A 22,132-nucleotide genomic window follows, 5' to 3' on the forward strand; every position below is an offset into this window, starting at 1 on the left:
TTAATAGAAGTCTCTTATTTGAATTCCTCAAACCGGAGGCATTTTAGAGAACAAATATAGGGTTTTTCCTTCACAAACAGCTGTATTTATTCATATATAAAACTGAATTTCATCTTAAAACCAGGAGTATACAGATTAAATTGTACTTTCTAAACCTTGGAGAAGGGAAAAATAAATACACCTGGCTTCTGATCTCTGTTGAAAACAAAAGTGTCATGTCCTGCAGTAATGTGTTCGCTAAAAATGAGATTTTCCTAAGTGACTGACTATCTGGCTGTCAGGGTATCAGACTAAGCACTCTTTTGACAGCAGCCATTGAAAGTTCAGCACCCACACAACAGTTATCTACACATGTTCCCCCTCAGGGTTCCATGTAAAGATAATATTTAATGATGTTACAGACAAAACAGGCTGCAGAGTTCTAGAAATAATAGGGAAAGCACAGAAATGGGAAGGTACTCTTCGCTCATCTTTTCCTTGCTCTGGTCACAATTTTATGCTACAACTTTAGGCCTGATATTTAGATCCTGGCGGGCAACCGTGAGCTTGCAAGTACTTTCAAGGGCACTTTCCTACCACTATTGGCCATGTGGGCAGGTATTATAGATAATGCCTGTACCTGCAACGGTATTTTATCATATCAGTTGCAACTGCAGGTGCATGTGTTAGGAAAGCACAGGGTGGGTTAAAACCCCATTTAAAATCAGATCCTTATTTTAAAACGGGTCTTTTTCTTCATGTTGTTATAGAGAAACAGAAAATGACAGGTTTTTGTTTGTTTTGTCTTTAATTTTAAAAGGCACCAGTCTACACATAGCATTGGGGCAGGGGGGTCATACCAGGTCAGATCATTCATCCATCTAGTCTGGTATCAAACTATTGTCGAATCAAGGGGACCTTTCATAAAACTTCTACAGCACACCTACTCAGAAAGGGAGATTTTTTCCTCATCCCAGTAAGTGATCATCTTTTTCCCTAACACTATCCTTTATAACCACTCATAATTCTTATCTTAGCCAGTGTAACTTCAGATGAGTAAGTGCCTCTTGGGAATACATGCTTGAAAAATTTCAGGTTCTTAAATTTAAGCTGTTTTTCCTTAGAGAAAATATTTAACCCCCCATTTTTTGCTTTAAGTCCAAAAATTAGGTTTTTTTGAAATAAAAAAAGAAGAAGAACTTGCACACCAAGTTTCAGAAGGATGAAAGTTCAAAACGGTCCTGCTAGAACCCCTAGAAAACTGGGGTACTAACACAGAAGGAGCAACTGACTATTCACTATGGCAACACTAATGGGTGCCACTCCAGTGCAAGGTCTGGCTGACTTCATTTAGCAGGTTTTTAAACTCTTAAGTCCTTGAGAGTCTTTAAACATGGATAATATCCTCCCTTTAGGCAAAACTGACATTTTATATATAGCAAATGCTGAAATTTACTCCAAGAGCCATCGACAGGCAATTTTGGACAAGTTGAAGCGATGACTGACTGGAAAGGACCGGGTACACTCTGCACTGGGAAAATGCATCAAGAAGTACACGTGTTGTCATTCATACCTGATATTAATGGTCTCCATAGGGACGACGTTTATCCTGTGAAGTCCCAACCCTACACCTTTGGCATCCATGAAAGGTTTGTCATGGCCTTCAATAGCACCAGGATTAAGCCACTGTTTATAATGCCTATTGGCGTGTGGTGCGGAAGCCTCCCAACTCCCACTGATTTCAGTGGGGGGAGGGGAGGATCAAATTTTCAAAAGAGCTCAGTCCCCAACTGCTTTTTTTTAGCCATATAAATAACTAGGTTTTTCAGACATGCTGAGCACCCAGCAGCTCCCACTGATCTTAATGGGTGATGAGCAGGTCTGAAAACCCTAGGAAACAGCAGGTTACTCCGAACAGTAACTCTGGTTTCAGATGCTTTTTCCATATGGATCCCTCTCATGGTATGTACATGCCTCATTTATGCGTGTTTGGAACCTTTTAGCTGGCAGTGTCCATTGGGGCCACGACATGTTCCCTGCATGCCTGTGATCCCTCGCCTGAGGGCATAAAGGCAAGTACAGTCCCAAACACCACAAATGGCTTGTCCACATGGGGAGTTATTCCAGAATAGCTCTTCCTGATCAACTGTGTGTGTGGACCCTCTTAATCCAAAAGAAGAGCATCTTATTCCAAATTAGTTTAAAGTAGATTAAGCTAGTTTGGAATAAGGCACTGTTATTATGGAATAAAAGTTTCCATAAATGGAGTAAAGCAGGGATAGGTAATCCACTTTAAATTCACACCCAACCTTATTCCACATTAACCTTCATGTGTACACAAGCCCACCGTTTACTCTCACTAGTTGAGTTGGTACACAGTGGGGTCAGTCTACTCTCAGGTATTATCAGAAAAAAACACAGCACCCCAGTCCTCACCCCATCAGTGAAACACTAGTTTTAGAATTAAAATAACTGTTTTCTTGTCCTGTTGGCAGTCACCTTTACTCTAGGCCACTGACTGATTGATTAGGCTGAGCTGCTTTCCCACCACTGACTAAACACCGGACAGTGTCCAGTGGACACTACTCACACCAGAAGATTCCAGAAGTTTGAGTACTTAATTCCGTAAGTGGGAAATGCAGAGGCAAACTGAAGAATTTCCTGATTCTTCTCAAAAACTTTACAGTGTTTTTTTGGCTCATGTGCAACGAATCAGGTTAGTCAGAGCCAGTGAAAAAGCTATATTTTGGCAAGTACTGTGTTGCTCTCTGGCATTTTCACAAAAACTACAATTCAAATTGAGCAAAGAGTTGCTTAATTTTCCTTAAAAATTTTGGCAATACAATATTGCTCCCCCACAAGAAGCTGGTAGTCATTTTTTTTTTAACTGGTATCTGATCAAAATCCATGGGTTTGCCTTAATTTGTAGACATAAGAGATACCTGCTGACTAGATGTGATGGCTTTTGGAACCATTCTTAAAAACATAATGAAAGCAGCATGGCATAGGCTAGTTGCCATTGCTAATGTGAAGACCAGCTGCTATGTAAAAATGACTTTGTTCTGAAGGGAATAGTGTGTAGTGAATCCAGCCTCTCTGTATCATCACACTCAGAAATCTGCCATCAGCTGAAGCCAGGGAACCATTGAAGCCATTTAATCTCTTTAGCAGATATTTAAAACAGGCCACTCAGTAGGTGGGAAGTTTTTTGTTTAGTGAATACAAATAATTCATTTGATTGCCCTTTCTCCTGGAATGAAATGGTACATCTGGACACTTAGGGATCCCTTCACCTTTACTTGCATAGGGAAATAGAAATGTTTGTGTAATTCTCTCAGGAATCTGGTCAGGATTTCACCATACATTGAAGAAGTCAAGAATTCTGCACTCCAAATCTGCTGATATCTGATCCATTGAAGGCAGTTATCTTATTTCACTGGAGACACTAACATCAAGTGTGACTGTAACCTGAATATGGTACATTTTGAGAGAGATATCATGTAACATTTATAGGGCAAGATTTATTTTATTTTAATTTATTGCTTTACAGACCAAACCTGGCTGTTTACTATTAAAAAAGCTTCTTACCAACTTCTAAAATGCCCAATATAATTTATGGAGATTTAATATATATCCAAAAGCTTCATAATTAAGTCCTATAAGCAACAGACTCTCTTGTCTTATTCAGAACCACTGATTTTACCTATTAAACTGTAAATTTGAGCTATAGCAATCTGCAGATACACTGTTACACATACCTACAGCCTTGAGAAAAAGCCACGAAAATACAAGATATCTTGTTGCTCGATCAGAGCAATGATTCAGTGTTGGCACTTTGTACTGTACTTTGAAAGAGCAAAAGAATGGCCAAATCAAGAGGTTTTACCAAAAAAATGTCAGGAATAAAGATGAAGACGACCTTAGTGAAGAAATGCTGCAGATTGCTCTTCTGCTTATACAAATTTGAACAAAAAGTTGTCTTCGCCCATTGCTTTTATCTAGTTATTTGGATATTAATCCATTTAATATATTAGCATACTGAGGAGTTCCTCTGTGCTTTTAAAGATGTACCTTAAAACAACTATACTGATCCTGAGAACGACAACAGGGGCAGAGAACAGTCCACACAAGTTACCACTGGCTTGTAACCTTACTGAGATGAGTTTACACAGCCTTTAATACACACTTCCAGCTCATCTGAACATAAAGTATGGCAATAATTCAACCAGGCTTTGAATATCTGGCAATGCAAGTAAAGAAAGTTAAAGTAATTTTGGCAGACTATGTAATTTTTCATCCTGCTGTGACTAACAACAGAGCTCACTTTTTTATTACAAACATTCCCTTTTCAATAAGGACACCCCAAAATATCATACCCCTTCATTCAAATGAGAAATGTTTGCTCTTAAAATCTTGCTGTATATTTAAAGTTTGCTATTTTGTTGAAATTGAGACACCAAGGAAAGAACCTGTTCTGAGGCTTTGATGTGCTTTGTCCCAAGGTATCCTGCACTGATACTGGCTGTGTCCTCTAAGAAATACCGATAGTTTACCATCATGCCACATGAAGCAGTGATCCCACGGGGGCTTGTGTCTGCCATCCAGTTTATCCGCCACAGCACAGCACCATTCTGAAGATGAAAGTTTGCTACTGGATTAAGGGCATATCCACGGTGTTTCTCTCCATACAGGTACCAAGCACAGAGCCTCATAAATGGTGAATGCAATGCTTTGACCAATTTTTCTGATCTCACCCATTCGTTGTTAGTTAAGAGCCTCTTTAGCTTTTCAGCAGCAGGGTCACCTGTGATCTCAGAGATTTCTTTGCATTCTGCATCTGTAAATAGTTCATTTCTCCCCTGTTCCTTTGTTTGTGAGGACAGAAGTCCAATGAGCCACTTGGTGAATCCTGGGATAGGTGACAGACTAGAAAACACTTTGATCTGAGGAAATTTCCCCTGTAGACCAAAAGAAAAAAAAAATCAAAAATCAAGCACAATAATTGCTTTTTTAAATAAATGAGAACTCTGACTCAATAAGAACTCTCACCAACAACTGTTTAGGACAATTTACTGTCAGTAGGGACAAATGGTTTTGAGAAAAGATTATTTTCTTTAGCCAAAAGTATGATTTACTACACTAGCTACTGGTGTGTGCAAATACCATATAAAATCACCTCTGTCAATAACAGATTAGTTTCAGGTAAGTGTTTGCCATTCTGTTAATATTTTTCCTTTACAACTGATAATTATAATCTACACAGTAAACCTCATCTAGGTCTATAGGTGTGTGTGTGTTGTGCCCATCAACATAGTACTGTGCCCATTAACAATCCTACCCAGAGGAGTAAGGTGAAAGGATTTGGCCATTTTATGACTTTCCTGCATTTTTATTATAATTTTCCCCTCTTTTGATGTGAAGAAATGTATGGGTAATTAGGGAGTGAGGGAGGGAGGGAATGAGGCTTAGGCTAAATTTCTATAATAAACTCAGGAGGCTTCTTCCGATTAGATACAAAAGGCAGTGTGTCTTGTTTAGGTTTTTAGTCTTGACGTCAGTAGCCCTTTTAGATGAACTAGTGCCACTTACGCAAGGATTTTTCTGAATCCAGCGTTTACTGAAGTCTGAGAAGAGATTATGTACCATTGGAAGCTACTTTTCGTACTATCCATGTGAACTGCAAACTCTAAGATAAAATTTTATGTTGAGAATAACACAGTTGATCCCATCAATCAACATTTATAGAATCAGCTGAAGTATCTCTTAGGTACTAACAGACACATGAACAGAAACCATTCCCTTTGGTAATTATGACAAAAATGAATGCTGGTATTGAGGTGCACTGATATCAGCACTAGCTGGAACCACCAAATTCACGGTCATTTGGATTTAACACATCAGGAATTAACTTGGATATCAAACCTGATGGGTGAAGGAGGGAGGAAGAAGCCAAAGTACAACAACGCAGAGTGCTTTTTAAAATTACTTTTCACACTGAGGGGGAGGAGGTTTCAGACATTTATAGACTTTACAATAACATCTTAACGTCAACATAAAATTGCCTTCACAATACATTTTTCTATTTTGAGTATTTTCTAGATCATCATTAAAAAATCATCTTCATTCAGATGCTATCTTAAATTGACAAATGCTAACGGCAATCATGCTGCTAAGGCACTGCACAGCAAATTTACCCTGTAAATTCTAAAATACGACAGTGCCCTATCAAGTGTCAGACACAAACATTGGAAGAAGAGCCCTTTTAAACTCCTGGATTTCCAAATGTAGGACTCAATCCCCTGAGCCCCTGTGGATGCCCAAAGAAGTGAAAAAGGCTCCGATGGGATCCAGCCATATAAAACAGCTTTCAGGACTAGAGTCTAAGAAACCTGAAATATGAAACACACACACAAAACCCCAAAATGTATGTCTACACAATTTAATATTCCTAAAAACAATACAAATTCTGCAAGAATAAAGGAATCTAGTGTTTGGTTAAAATATTATGCTGGTCACCAAGAGATCAAGATCAAAATACAGTTCTATATCCACTAGTCCTGTTAAAAAATAATTAAGCATACTTGATACCCAATATAATATGGAGTCTGATTTTCAAAAATTACCCACACCTAATCTGTTTGTCAATTACTTTAAATACATACAATAGTCAGCATTTGTGCAAAGAGCTTTCAAGTCAAAATGTGTAAGTGGCTATTTGTGCAAGCCAATACCAAATATGCATGCAAAATGACATGACAGCACCCCCTCAGGGAGCTTGGTCTGGCAGGGCAGTCAGTCAGCTGCTCTTGCCCGAGTCCTTATCGTAGCCCCATTCTTGGGCTATAAAGTATGTTAGTCTCAGTCCTATTGGGGTGTTCAGATTTCCCATTACAACTGCAGGGGTTAGCTGGTCCTGGTTGTCAGGGTGTCTAGAAACCCCTTGGGGTCTTAAGTCTCTGAGGGATGGAGAGGGAAACCCAGGTGTACCCACGCCACTGGGTTGCAGCTCAGGGCCCTTAAACTAGAGAGGCAATATCAAGACTCAACAACTCATTTTGCTGTGCCTTGAGTTCTTTCCTACCTCCCTTGGTTAGATAGACTTCCCCAGCCTGTAGATCTGGTTATCCCTTTGCTGGGGTTGTCTCTGGGTGGTTTCTCACCAGCTTGCTGGCAGTACCTTCCTTCTCCAGTTTTCTTTCTCTGGGGAAACTGTCCTGCCCCCTCTGCTTCTCAGCTCTTATTCTCCCAGCTGCTGTGAAGTTGCTAATTGGCACTGACAGGTGGTTACTGCATTAACTCCTTTGTCACCAGGCCACCATGGGGTCCACAAACCTCATCACATATACGCATCTGTACATACTACAAACTGAATTTGAATGTAACTCAAAATAGATTCCCCCGCACCAAACATTTAGAAGCTTGTCTCCTGCTAAAAAAAAGTCTTAAACAAAACAAAACTCACACTTCGGCCTAATGCGACAGATATCCTCTGCCAAACATTGCAATCCAGCAACTGAGGTAGTACATTTATTAGTCAGCGGGAAACATAAAGCATGCTATTCATAATGTTAGAATGTCCTGACCAGTCATTATTTAATACTATCTGTTAGAGAAAGATCCTATTAGTGAGAAACACAAATGTTCACTCTGCAAAAGTTTGAGAAAAACGCCAAATATTTGTTAGCCAATGGAAGTAATTATTTGCCTCCTACTTTTTTAATGGTATTGCAGCAGTGCCACCAAACCAATGCCTCAAAAAAAAGTCACCGTACTGGCAGCTCTACAATGAAAAATAAATCAGGGATACCAATACCATCCCTGTAATTCTAATTCAGCTTTCCACTAAAAGCACTGCAGGACTGCTTAATGCTGCAGATAAATAGTTAGTGTATTCTAGAAATTTAGCCAAGTTACAGAAATATAGAAAACAATTGAAAACCTGTATACATCTGAACACTGAACAACACTTCTTCTTGTAGCTATGGCAACAAGTTTAAAAACATTGGTGAAAAATATAATTCTACGGCACAATTTACTAAAATACATGACTTACATCGTTTACTAATTATATTGTTTACTAATTGCTACAGTAAAGATTCATACCATAAACTGATCTCCCATGACTGACACTCCTAGAATCATCTCTCTCTTCCTATCAAATCCCACACAATTCAATTTAAAGCAAGAATGAGATTGCCAAAGAACTCAAGTCACATAGACAATACAATACAGCACTGATAGAATGAAGGCTGTGGAGCACTGAGCAGCATCACTATGTACACACAATTTTAATTTAGATATGGTATAAATTTTAGCTTGGACTGTCAAAGGAGCCCAAAAGGAATGGAAAATCAATGGAAAAATGGGAGCCTAAATTCCTTTCAAAATCTTTGCTATATTCTCTAGGTGCCTGGGAGCTAGCAAACTGTTTCACAGATTCTAAGAACTTGAAAACATGGGGGCTCTGAACAATCTCAACAAAAGCAGAATGGACAGTGAGCAGTGATCAAGTTATAGAAACCAGTGACCCTTCAGGATAAAGTCTAGGGACACATCTCTGGTTAAGGGTACACAAAGAACATCATATACAAAAAGATAAAAAAAAAAAAATCACAGAGTGTGTAGGCAGTGAGCCTCAACTTTGATGCAAAAATTAAGTTATTTTAATATATTCTGAAATGTTAGGTTGTTACAAACTTGCTTGTGCCTTTATTAAATTTGAAGAATTTCTTACAAATACTTTTATACATATGATATTGGAGAATAATAGTGTATGTATTTAGTTTTTCCTTCTTGTTTTATTAAATTTCTTTAAATGCTTAAAAATAGCATAAGCTTCTTTGGAATACTACCTGCTTAATACTACTGCCATATAAATAGTAAGATGTCTTATGGACACATATAGCATCAAATAACCTTGCTATCACTGTTTACTGATGAAACCAGTGACCCTTCAGGATACCTCTCTGGTTGAGGGTACACAAAGAACATCAGATAAAAAAAAAAGATTAACAAGATCACGGAAGTTTGTAGGCAGTAAGCCTCAACTTATATATGTATGTTTTTAATTGGGCAATTAATTATCTGGCAATTTCCCTATCAAACTCAGAAATACAAGTACCCTCTCCAAAGATTTTCAAGAAGGAACAGAATCTTCTGTGTAGACTATTTAAGCTAAAAAGGCTCTTTAAGAATCATGTAAGTTTTAAAAAGGCAATTTTGAGAACTTGACTTTTAATACAAATGTATTTGTACTTATTTGAAATAGAATTTCAAGTCCTACTAAACCCTAATAAAACTACAAGAATAGCTCAGAAAATGGGCTAAATACGAGAGTTAAAACTCTAACCTAAGATGTTCTGACAGCTCCCTCCACAAGAACAAAGACAGTTATTACAGGTTGCATATTCATGTTCTAAAGATGCTACCAGGACCACCTCACTAATGTCTTCAATCACAGAATGGGTGACAACAGTGAATATTCAATTTGAAGAACGCCCTAAAAGAGGTGTGTCTTGAACCTCTAGTCAAACTATGAAAGAATACATTTTTTCTGAATTAAGCAAGTAACATGAATTTTGCTCCCATCTGTTGACTTCAATGGCAAATCACACTCATCTCCTCTCATCCTGTTAATATCATCTCTTTAGAGCACACAAACAGCAGCATGACAACAAAGAACAAAGACGACCCCATACAGCATTAGGAAGGAACAACCTTCCAGTACAGCACTGCTTCTGGAACACAATGAGATCACTAAGATTTCAACATCAAGGGTGAAAGATTGCCAATGCACTAGATTTAATGTTTTCTTGTAATGATTTTAAATGAGATATTGAAATGCTGTTCTACTTTATGATAGTAATGGCTTCTCCTGTTAAAACACCAAATTGGTTTAGATTATATATTTCCAGAGGGGAGACATATGCTAACCTGGATAAACAGAAAGAAGCATTGGATTTAATATGAATATTAGAATTCTTAATATGCCTGTCTCAAGAGAGATCCTTGAATGACTTCTCTCAAGTAATCTAATTTAAACACCTTCTTTGCTTTCACAAGACCTAGTTAAGATCACTCAGTTTTGCCCATTTATAAACTCTTTACGTCATCTTTAATAAACTAAAAAAGCACTCACCTACCCATAAACAAAAATTTATTTCCCCATCTATAAAACACAACTCACTACTAGTGTTGAACGTGTACTTTGGTCTTAACTTATCTAGATAAAAGTGCCCCACCGGGGGCAGGCCCACTCTCAAAGGTATAATCTTGGTTAAAAAATTGCCACAGAGAAACATATACAAGAGATTGTAACTGCAGTAACCACTGTATATATATTTTTTGTTCTGTTTTTAAATTTTTCTTTCTTTCTTTAATACAGTCATAAATAATAATAGTGATTATTTTTTTATTTTTAATCGTGGTGTTCCGTAAGCCATGGCAAACAACCCCAGGTGACTCAGATAATGGGAGTCACATCCCTGAATGGATATTAAGAGAAGCAATTTGATTTGGCCTACCATTTCTTGTTTATTGAGACTACAGATTTTAGTAATTTGGGGGATAAAATTAATTGATGCTCAATATCTTAACACCACTTCTTATCCTACAAGTTAATAAGCATGAAAAATTCAATTGCAAGTTGGGTAAAGGAATTAAAAAGAAGCTATACATGTAGCCTAAAGACAAGTGTCTACCACATTAGCATTAATGAAAAAGTAGCATTAACGAAAGTAACATTCAGCTCATAAGAACAGCCATACTGGGTCAGACCAATGGTCCATCTAGCCCAGGATCCTGTCTTCCGACAGTGGCCAATGCCAGGTGCTTCAGAGGGAATGAACAGAACAAGTAATCATCAAGTGATCCATTCCCTGTTGCCCATTCCCAGCTTCTGGCAAACAGAGGCTAGAGACACCATCCCTGCCCATTCTGGCTAATAGCCATTTCATTCCTGGGTAAGCTGTTTCAATGGTTAATTACCCTCACTGTTAAGAATTTGCACCTTCTGTCTAGTATGAATGTATTTAGCTTCAGATGCCAGCTGTTGAACCTTGTTATATCCTTGTCTGGTAAAAGAGCATTAATAGAAGTTTCTCTTTACGTAGGTACTTAAACTGATCAAGTCACCTTTTTACCTTCTTTTGACTAAAAGTAAGTAGACAGTGTCTGCTATAAGGCATGTTTTCAGGACCTCAAATCATTTTTGTAGCTCTTTTCAAAACCCTTTCCACTTTGTCAGCACCCGTTTTGAAATATGGAAACTAGGAATGGATGCTGCATTTCAGTAACAGTCTCACTAACATCAACTAGAGGAAACAGCATGTCTCCACTTCTCATTGACATTTCTCCCACTAATACCTACAAGTATACACCAGCTGTCTTAGCCACACCCTCACATTGGGTGGTCATTTTCAATGGGTTAGACAAAGACCCACCCCAAATTCTTTTCAGAGTCACTGTTATGTAGGATGTTGTCCCCCATCATGTAAGTATGACCTATGTTCTTGGTGCCCAGACGTATGACCTTGCATTTGGCAGGATTCAATTGTGTGTTACTCAAAGGAGCTCAATTATTCAAAACATTTACACAAGTAATATCCACTAACAATAACCAGTTAGTGATTTATGAAAAGATAACATTTTACAGAAAATTCTTCAGGTAATATTTACCTTGCAAATAAGCACTGAACTTTAGAGAGAGAGAAAACTCATGGAAGAATCTAGGCAATCTAAATGTGTAATATTTAGTGTAGATATTGATAGAGGTTTACACAAGAGCTACTGACTTATGTGTTTTAGGCTTTGGGCATCTAGATACAAGTAAACAGGATGCATTTCCCAGGAAGCTATTGAAAATGATCACCCACTGCTGATCTGTGCTTAGCACCGGAGCTCAGGGAGAACCTCAATGAGTCTCTGATTCTGGGGCTGACAGGCCTACCTCTTGTGTAAGTTAGAGCAGCCCTATACCCAGCTGCCCATAGCTAGAGCCCCTGCGGAGATACAAAATGTGTATCTGCAAACACAGTCTGCCAATATCTGCATCTGCTCCAACAAGTCATTCCAATGTCCTGAGCTCCAGCATTAAGACAACGCATATAAGAAAAATATGTTTACATATAGTAGTATGGGGCTGCTAGTTTCTTGGGCTACTGATGACTCTGTTCATGTTTATTTTCTTGTCAGAAACACTCACACCATCAAGAAGCTGCTGGTGGTGTTGTTTTTGTTTGTTTTTTTCAGAATACTGCAGATCCCATCCTATTATTCGTGACTCATCTGAAACCGCTGCATTCCACACTAGCTGAACAATGAAAGCAACAGTCCAAGGTCACATTTTTCGCCAATGAAAGCAAAGCTTGTGTAGGAAAATAAGTTCTTACCAGGTCACCTTGAACAAATTAAAGTAGTAATTATCAACAACCCAACCAGAAAGTCAAAATCTGCTCCCAACTGTTATGTATTTTAGAAACTGTTAACCTGGGCATCCTGTCTAGTCTCAGTTTGCAGGTATAATATGTCACTGTATCAGCTTTTTACCAGTTCTCTCAAATGCACACCTTGTCGTGGTTATCCATGTCTTTGTCACCTGCAGACGGAATTACCACAATGCATATTCTGTGAAGAATATTTGAAAACTTCAGCTAGCGAGAAATGCATCTGTCCATATGCTTACCTATCTCAAGACATTTTTCACCAGTGCTCTGTAAATTACATTGGTTTTCATTTCTAGGTGCAACACAAGTTTAAACTTAAGCCCTACATGGATTTGTATCACTTGTTCCCAGAGACTACTCACCCTTGGTTATACCTGGAAGCTGAAACTAGACAAAATGCTCGAGTTAACAGTTCCTAGATTTGTACATCAGGAAACTGGTGCTAGAGTACTGTCAATGGAGAGGCTGTTGGAAAACTGTGTACTGAATTGTGCTAGTCATACATATAACCCAACCCATTAATATACTAAACAATGTTAGAGAAATTATTGTCTACATTATAGGAAGACACAAAGGATTTTTTTTGTTGTACATGTCTGATGCAGAATTTCAGAATTTAGCTGAAAAATGGTTGTGTAAGCCATGACAACTGGTTTGTGTGCCTTACTCCGTAAAACCTTGGTCTAGGTAAATAGCAGGTGAAACCATCTCACAAGAGAATTGTTAACTTCAAGTCTCCCTGCAAAACAAGTTAACATGCAAAAACCCAAGGCCACAAAAGCAGACCATTAAGATCAAAAAGAATTTGAAGGTACCAGTGGGGTTGACAGCAAAGAATAGATCACAAAAGTTAGTTTTAGTAAGGTAAGCAAAAATGTATTCGTTTAGATGTATTAGGTTAATTATTGTGATTTATGCATACAAATGTTTACTTGGGGTTTAGAATGGATCGGTATGAGGCAAAGTTATGGAACAGGGTATAAAAGACAATGATTGACAACAGGCATGGAAAAGACACAGGGGAAGAACACAGCAGATACCACAGATTTGAAAATAGCTGTCGTGTCCCCAGGAGAGGTAACTTCTCTTGCCTTAGCTGTTTTTGCTTGTATATGTAATTTATAGGTGCTAACAGCACTGTCTTAAAATGTACAAAATAAAGGCTACCAGGAACTGTTAAAGCTAAAGGGGAGTGGATCTCATCTGCCTTCCAACAAGCCCCGATTCTGAAATAGTTTGCCTCCTTGGCTCAGGGTCCAAATCTGTGGATCTTCAGGACACACCCTTGCAGGATCCCAGAGCTTGGGCTCCAGCCTGAACCCAAACATATCTACACACAATTTTTCAACCATAGCCCTGTGAGCCAAACTCAGCAGACGTGGACCAGTGTTTTTAATCCCTGCATAGACATATCTTGAAAGCTTATTTGTCTAGAGTGAGTTTGACTGGGTAGAGAGTATTTTAGCAGACACTGCCTTAATTTATCTTTAATGACTCTATTCTAATTTACATGTGAATCTAATACATTGAGTAAGGTTCATTCTATGAACTGAGATAAATATTGAGACTGGAATGTTTAGTGCAGCATACTTTCTCCCATGACTCCCTTTGTGCGTGGAACAAACCAATCTCTAAAGCCACTGTTCTGATCTCCTATAAATACCTCAGAAACCATCTCTATCTTGATGCCTATGGTAAAATGCCAGCTGATAATGGTTAGGTAGGTTGCTAGTAAGGACAACTAATATTTAAAGATCATTCCAACTGTTAATTGCTCAGTTAGGAAGATGTATTCACACATGCTATCACTGTTTGCCTTGCCATCAACTTCATAAACTCCTCTATTTGTTCTAAATTAGACTAACTCTTTTGGACAGGGGATGTGTCTTGCTATGTGATTACACAGTGCTTGGCGAAGGTGGGGAGGGTGGGTGGGTGGCTCACAGACCTAACTGGGGCTTCTTGGGCTGCAATAATACAAATAGTAGTGAAAATCCCTATTTAGAAAAACATCCATATGGGGGCATATACTTTAAAAAGTGTGTGTGCAGTTGTTTGCACCGGCAAACTGGATAGAGAGCTGGTCCTATATGTCCTCACACTTTAGTAAAAAAGCCATGTCTATATTAGGAATGTTTTGCTGGTATAGAATCATAGAATATCAGGGTTGGAAGGGACCCCAGAAGGTCATCTAGTCCAACCCCCTGCTCAAAGCAGGACCAATTCCCAGTTAAATCATCCCAGCCAGGGCTTTGTCAAGCCTGACCTTAAAAACCTCTAAGGAAGGAGATTCTACCACCTCCCTAGGTAACGCATTCCGGTGTTTCACCACCCTCTTAGTGAAAAAGTTTTTCCTAATATCCAATCTAAACCTCCCCCACTGCAACTTGAGACCATTACTCCTCGTTCTGTCATCTGCTACCATTGAGAACAGTCTAGAGCCATCCTCTTTGGAACCCCCTTTCAGGTAGTTGAAAGCAGCTATCAAATCCCCCCTCATTCTTCTCTTCTGCAGGCTAAACAATCCCAGCTCCCTCAGCCTCTCCTCATAACTCATGTGTTCCAGACCCCTAATCATTTTTGTTGCCCTTCGCTGGACTCTCTCCAATTTATCCACATCCTTCTTGTAGTGTGGGGCCCAAAACTGGACACAGTACTCCAGATGAGGCCCCACCAATGTCGAATAGAGGGGAACGATCACGTCCCTCGATCTGCTCGCTATGCCCCTACTTATACATCCCAAAATGCCATTGGCCTTCTTGGCAACAAGGGCACACTGCTGACTCATATCCAGCTTCTCGTCCACTGTCACCCCTAGGTCCTTTTCCGCAGAACTGCTGCCTAGCCATTCGGTCCCTAGTCTGTAGCTGTGCATTGGGTTCTTCCGTCCTAAGTGCAGGACCCTGCACTTATCCTTATTGAACCTCATCAGATTTCTTTTGGCCCAATCCTCCAATTTGTCTAGGTCCTTCTGTATCCTATCCCTGCCCTCCAGCGTATCTACCACTCCTCCCAGTTTAGTATCATCCGCAAATTTGCTGAGAGTGCAATCCACACCATCCTCCAGATCATTTATGAAGATATTGAACAAAACCGGCCCCAGGACCGACCCTTGGGGCACTCCACTTGATACCGGCTGCCAACTAGACATGGAGCCATTGATCACTACCCGTTGAGCCCGACAATCTAGCCAGCTTTCTACCCACCTTATAGTGCATTCATCCAGCCCATACTTCCTTAACTTGCTGACAAGAATACTGTGGGAGACCGTGTCAAAAGCTTTGCTAAAGTCAAGAAACAATACATCCACTGCTTTCCCTTCATCCACAGAACCAGTAATCTCATCATAGAAGGCGATTAGATTAGTCAGGCATGACCTTCCCTTGGTGAATCCATGCTGGCTGTTCCTGATCACTTTCCTCTCATGCAAGTGCTTCAGGACTGATTCTTTGAGGACCTGCTCCATGATTTTTCCAGGGAATGAGGTGAGGCTGACTGGCCTGTAGTTCCCAGGATCCTCCTTCTTCCCTTTTTTAAAGATTGGCACTACATTAGCCTTTTTCCAGTCATCCGGGACTTCCCCCGTTCGCCACGAGTTTTCAAAGATAATGGCCAATGGCTCTGCAATCACAGCCGCCAATTCCTTCAGCACTCTCGGATGCAACTCGTCCAGCCCCATGGACTTGTGCACGTCCAGCTTTTCTAAATAGTCCCTAACCACCTCTATCTCCACAGAGGGCTGGCCATCTCTTCCCCATTTTGTGATGCCCAGCGCAGCAGTCTGCGCTGTCTGTATAGCTATATCAGTCTGTATAGCTATATCAATATACTGTACTGCCAAAGTGTTCCTATTGTGGAAACAACTTATACGAGCAAAACTGTGCTTTTGCTGATATAGCTTAATCCAGCCAGCTTCCATCCCTGACTGAAATAAGCCATACCAGTAAAAGTGCAGTTTTGAGGTCATAAATGTGTCTATACTAGGGGCTTTTGTTGACACAGTGGTCAGATAGATATCACACCTCTTCATACCCCTGACTGCAATAGCTATGCCAACAGAAGTCTGTAATGTAGACATGGTCTTTGTCAACCTCTAATCAAGAAAATTAGGAGGAAGTTTACCATATGGGCAGGTTATTACCTAATTGCTCACTTTGAGGGTTACTTTGCAACTTCCTCTGAATTGTCTGGTACAAGCCACTGTTGGAGACAGGATACTGGACTACACAAATCAATTCCCATATTCCTATAAATTCAAAAGTCCTTCTAAATAAAGAACTAAATGCAAAGAGTGGTTATAAACATATTTCTAACTCAGTGGCTGTCTTTTCTGATTTAATGATATAACTTCATGACAGAATGTTTTGTAGCTTCCCTTATGAAAAATGGCAACAGGGGTTCCATTTTTGAAGTTATACTGGCATTTACAAGCAGATGTGTCACAGCGGTTTAAGTTAAGGCAAAGTCAGAAAAAAAATGAAGAGTTTTACTGGAGGATGAAAACAAGTTTTAAAAAATTGCAATGCCTTGGGAAATCATGAATTGAATAACCTTCTGCTGCTCAAGCAGATGTCCACAAAGGTTAACTCAAAACATGTGAAGGGTTACAGAAATGTATTAAACATTAAGTGTTTAAACTGTAAGGGAAAAAATAGATAAAATATTGCTAAAAAGTTTACTCAGTTCTCTCTCTTCCCCCTAATATTTTACGGCAGCGAAATTAAAAGACTTTTTCACCATTCCTAAACTGCATCTTTTAGCACATAGTGGTTGAAAAGATCTGTGTGTTTATTATATAACAAAGTTTGTACACAAGTTTTCCTTCTCTGTACATTACTCCCAAATCTACCTATTTTTCACATAAATAACTTAGCTTACACTGATGGCATGCAGTATCTTAACATCAACAAAATTCTTGCTGTGCTACACGTCTTAAGATGCTGCCACCAATTCACAGCTGACTCAGCACTGTAATTATATTGTTGGCCCCTTTAAAGTCACTGTGGATAGAACGGTGCTCCAAACAAATGTCTGCACTGAACTCAGGCAGCCTTGGAAAGTCCTTCACTTTTAGCTGACCCAAAATACAGAGCAAACAAATGCAATGAAGGAGTATTATCAGAAAGTTGAGCCCTTCTGCCAAAATTAGGCTGCCAATAATATTGATGATTATATGTTCCTCTTTTGCCCTCGCTGCCACAGCTCTGCAGAAGAGGTTCCATAAGACAAGTGCTTTCAGGCTGTAATGCACTAGATTCCTCCCAACTGGTGCATGTAGCTCAGTTTGGGGGGAGGAGGGGAATAAAACCTACTGTTGTGGGAGTCATACTGAGGTCATGAGCAAGGTAAACCTTAAACACGTATTCAAGTTCACCAAAGAATCACTGAGTAGTATCACTTAGACAACATAATGGTAAACACAGTATAAGAACTTAAGACGGAAAGAGGAAGAAAGGGCTCTTCCCCTTCAAATTGTCTAAGTCAATTTGGCTGAAGTCACCTGCCCCTGGTTCAGTCAGAGACTGAAATTACTGAGAGGGTAATCATGTAATCGCATTAACTGTTTTTCATTTACAGGATTGTGTATAGTATTTAAAGGATGTAAAATATCTAATGGTGGTTCAAAACAGAGCCTGTCTGGTGTTGCAGAATTTGAGACAGGAAGTTCTCCATGTGGAAAAAAAAAATCAGTTCTCCCCACACATAAAATAAATAAATAATCCCATTGAACAATCTAAGAATCTTTGTCCAAAATCTAACCCATTTCCAGGTGGCTGTACAAAGATTGTAAACAGTGCTATATTTGATATTTCAGAGTTTCAAGAAATAACATTCTCTCATTAAAAAACTAAGTCTCTCATGTTAAACTAAGTATACTTTGCTACTTATTTGGTGTCAACACAACCGCCTGTAATCAGCACTGAAAAGGGTAATTTCCATACCTGCTTTAACTGAGAGCCAAGCGGCTAATTATCACAATTTACACAAAAATCACTTCCAAAGATATAACATAAGACTTATCCTGACATTAAATTATGCCAGCATCAAGCCAGCATTTCAAAACCTTGCAGGCAAGCCATCAATTTTCCACACCTACAGGAGAAGTCTGTTTCCCCCTTCATATATAAACCCCAACCACTTCCCAACAAAACTACAGATTCATAAAGGTTAGATATCACACTGGAGTACCTAAAACAAATAATAAATACTAAAACATGTCAATTTCTCCCCTAAGAATGCAGAAGCACTGTTAATGTTATGCTAAATTATTACAGCAATGAGAGCGGCTCACACAGTCTCAACGTACTAAATTTTGACACAGCTCTCAATCCTGGCCCATGTACATTTAATTAGGCAGGATTGTGCCCGATCATATAATCCCAATCCAATTGGACACAAATTGCATCCTCCCAGGCAGCATGGGGCCATAAATTCTTGTAGTTTATAGGCACCACAATCACTAATAATGGAGAAGAGCGCTGCTAGGGAGCACGTGTGGGAAGTATGGCAAGGTGGAGTTTAACAAGGACAACAGGTAGAAAGGTATGAGAAAAAACTGAGCAATGGAACGAAGGAACAAGTGGCAAGAGGCAGAAGGAAGAGGAAACAGCCAGAAAGAGGGAGAAGGAAGAGAGGAGAGAAAGAGTAAGAGACATTACAAGACAAAGGAAGGACAGCAGAGAACCTGAGAGATACCTCTTCTCAGAGACAAACAACACTGGCTCTAATAACCTTCTATGCCCCATCTCCTTCTTGCCACCAACCTACCCAAATCACATAACAGAAAGGGGAGAAATGATGCGAGTGGAGAAGAGGAGCCACAGAACTCATCATACAAAAAGTAAAATAAAATGAGAGCGTAGCCCTTCATTTTAAATGCTGTCAAGTTCCACAAATTCCAGCGATGCGCCCTTCTCCACCTATTAGTTATGTCTATATGCTTACAGAAAGATTTTCTGAAATGTTATATTTTTTCTTATCCTTTCAGTAGACATACTGATCCTTTGTGCACCTGGGTGTTTATGTTGTCAGCATATCTTTATCCACTAAAGTAAACGAAGCTATGCTTTGATCTTAAACAAGAAATGTTGCTGAAAATTCAGTAATCAAAAGCTTTTTCTTGTCCTGAGTCCCCTCCATTATTTTCATTGAATATAGCCAATGTAACAGGCTGAGCCTCTGATTTTGTAAGACTGGAGACGCAATACATCTGTTTAAAAACAAGTGATCTTAATTTACAAGAACTGGTTGGAATTAGCCTGTTTGAAGTTGGTTAGAAATCACAGACTGATTAGTGGGGTGCCATTCACTCAGACCGAGTTTCAGAACAAAAACCGGATTTATGATACCACCTTATTTTGATTGCTATGATTCAAAAAAAATTATTTTTTAATATAAACGCTACTGGTATCCTGCTGAGTAAGCCCCTTTCTCTCCCTTCTCCCCATCCCTGTGGCAAATTACCATATTTCATATTGAAAATTAAATCTTTTCAGGATATAGTGTGCTATATGAGAGAAACATTCATAAAATATAATCGCTAGTAAACTGTGATCATTAAGTTGCTAGTTTATTGATTTAAAGCGTGTATTGATCCCAGCAAAGACAATATGCACCTAGAAATGTCATTACTATGACATTTTAAATATTTATTATTCCTTCACCTGCAGCTTTAATTTCCTTTAGGAAGCTAGTATATTTTGTTTCTGCAGCTGAGAGAAGAAGGAAACCATGACTGGTATGAATGCACTTTTGGCACCACAGAAAAGAGAACGGACAAGTGGATTGATCATTTTTGTTTTTCCAACATTATTGGATAAGGACCTATATATTCTTTACTTTAATGAGTCAAAAGGCTTCCATTTATAAGCGTCTGGCCTAACTGTAGTTCTGTATTACCTAGAGCTCCAATCAAGGCAGAGGATCCAGTTGTGCTAGGCGTTGAATAAAGAAAAACTAAACTCTCTGCCCCAGACAGATGCAATACACAAAAAAAGGGAGAGGTGCAAGGTAACAGTGGAACAGTTATGCATAACTAAGAAGGCCAACGGGACAAATGTGAACACGACATTGCACTGAAACATTGTGATGAAACATTATGTTCTATTTTAGTGTCAGCAGTATGTTGCATAGATCCTTTTGTTATTTAAAAAACAAACAAACAAACAGTTGACATCCTGAAAATGAGGTTTGCAGGACTGCTTCTTCACCCTGAAAATGTGAGACAGTCCCAGAAATACTTGGATGGGTGGAAACTATTACTGTGTAGTTTTAAACACTATGCAACTCCCGGAGAACACAGCAACAAATGATACTCACAGTATTTCTAGTGGGTTCCTACAGGAATTAGTTCTTGGACCTATGCTATTTAATATTTTTATCAGTGACCTGGAAGAGGACATAAAGTCATCCCTGATAAAGTCTGCAGATGACCCAAAAATTGGGGGAATGGTAAATAATGAATAGGACACGTCACTGATACCGAGAGATTTGGATCGCTTGGTAAGCTGGGCACAAGCAAACAATATGCATTTCAATATGGCTAAATGTAAATACAGCTGTCTAGGAACAAAGAACATAGGCCATACTTACAGGATGAGGAACTCTATCCTGAGAACCAGTGACTGAAAAATATTTGGGCATTGTGGTGGATAATTGGCTGAACATGAGCTCGTGGTGAGACACTGTGGCCAAGAGTCTAATCAGGTCCTTGGAGGCATGAACAGGGGATTCTTGAATAGGAGGAAAGAGATTATTATACCTCTGCACTTGGCATTGGTGAGACTGCTGCTGGAATACTGTGTCCAGTTCTGGTATCTACAATACAAGAATGATGTTGACAAATTGGAGAGGGCTCAAAGAAGAGTCATGAAAATCACTAAAGGATTACAAATATGCCTTATAGTGATTGAGCTTCTTGAATCTATCTATTTAGCTTAAAAAAAAGAGAAGGTTTAGGGGTCTCTTGATTACAGTCTATAAATATCTATACATGGGGAACATATATTTAATAATGGGCTCTTCAGTTTAGCAGAGAAAACATAACCCAGTACAATGGCTGGAAGTTGAGCAAGTCATATTCAGACAGGAAATAAGGCATACATTTTTAACAGTAAAGGTAATTAACCACTGGCACAATTTGCTAAGTGTCGTGGTGGATTCTCCATCACTGGCATTTTTAATGACTGGTTGTTTTTCTAAAAGACACGCTCTAGCAATAATTTTGGAGAAGCTCTGTGGCCTGTGTTGTATTGAGGAGGTCAGACTACATGATCACAATGGTCCCCTCTGGTGCTGGAATCTATTAATCTTGCTTGCCTACAGAATTTTACAGGATTCTTGTGACAGTTTCCGGTATTGTAAGATCAACATCATCTGGGACTATTTAAAACTTGAAAAGAAATCATTAAGAATGGTAGTTCTTTAAGTGTTTAAACATTCCTTCTTAAAGTTTGGCTGTAGAGGTGTTATGTGAGGAGATAGAAAAGTGCGAAGCAAAGTTTCATGATCCAATTAAAGTCTGCAAGTCAACTAGCATCTTGGCACTGCAGAAAAATAGAATAGCTAGAACCCAAACAAGGAAGAGTTGTTCTTACAAAAAGACAGACAGACAGACAGAAAGGAGTCAGACGTGGGATAAAAAGTGGCTTTTCATAGATTCATAGAGTTTAAGGCCAGAAGGTACTATTAGATCATCCTACATATCACAG

At 39.1% G+C, this 22,132-nt stretch overlaps 1 protein-coding gene across 2 annotated transcripts in view; it reads right to left on the minus strand.

Moving 5' to 3' along the window:
• Positions 1-3,480: 3,480 nt before the first annotated feature.
• The window catches only part of MLYCD (malonyl-CoA decarboxylase), a 46,818-nt gene continuing 28,166 nt past the window's right edge, over positions 3,481-22,132 (minus strand). For both annotated transcript variants that reach the window (XM_048870746.2, XM_048870744.2), the window contains exon 5: positions 3,481-4,937. In XM_048870746.2, the coding sequence (XP_048726703.2) occupies positions 4,404-4,937 (534 nt within the window). In that variant the 3' untranslated portion in view covers positions 3,481-4,403. The remainder of the gene's footprint in view (positions 4,938-22,132) is intronic.

The sequence above is a fragment of the Caretta caretta genome, chromosome 12, assembly GCF_965140235.1.
Source record: "Caretta caretta isolate rCarCar2 chromosome 12, rCarCar1.hap1, whole genome shotgun sequence".
NCBI lineage: Eukaryota > Metazoa > Chordata > Testudines > Cheloniidae > Caretta > Caretta caretta.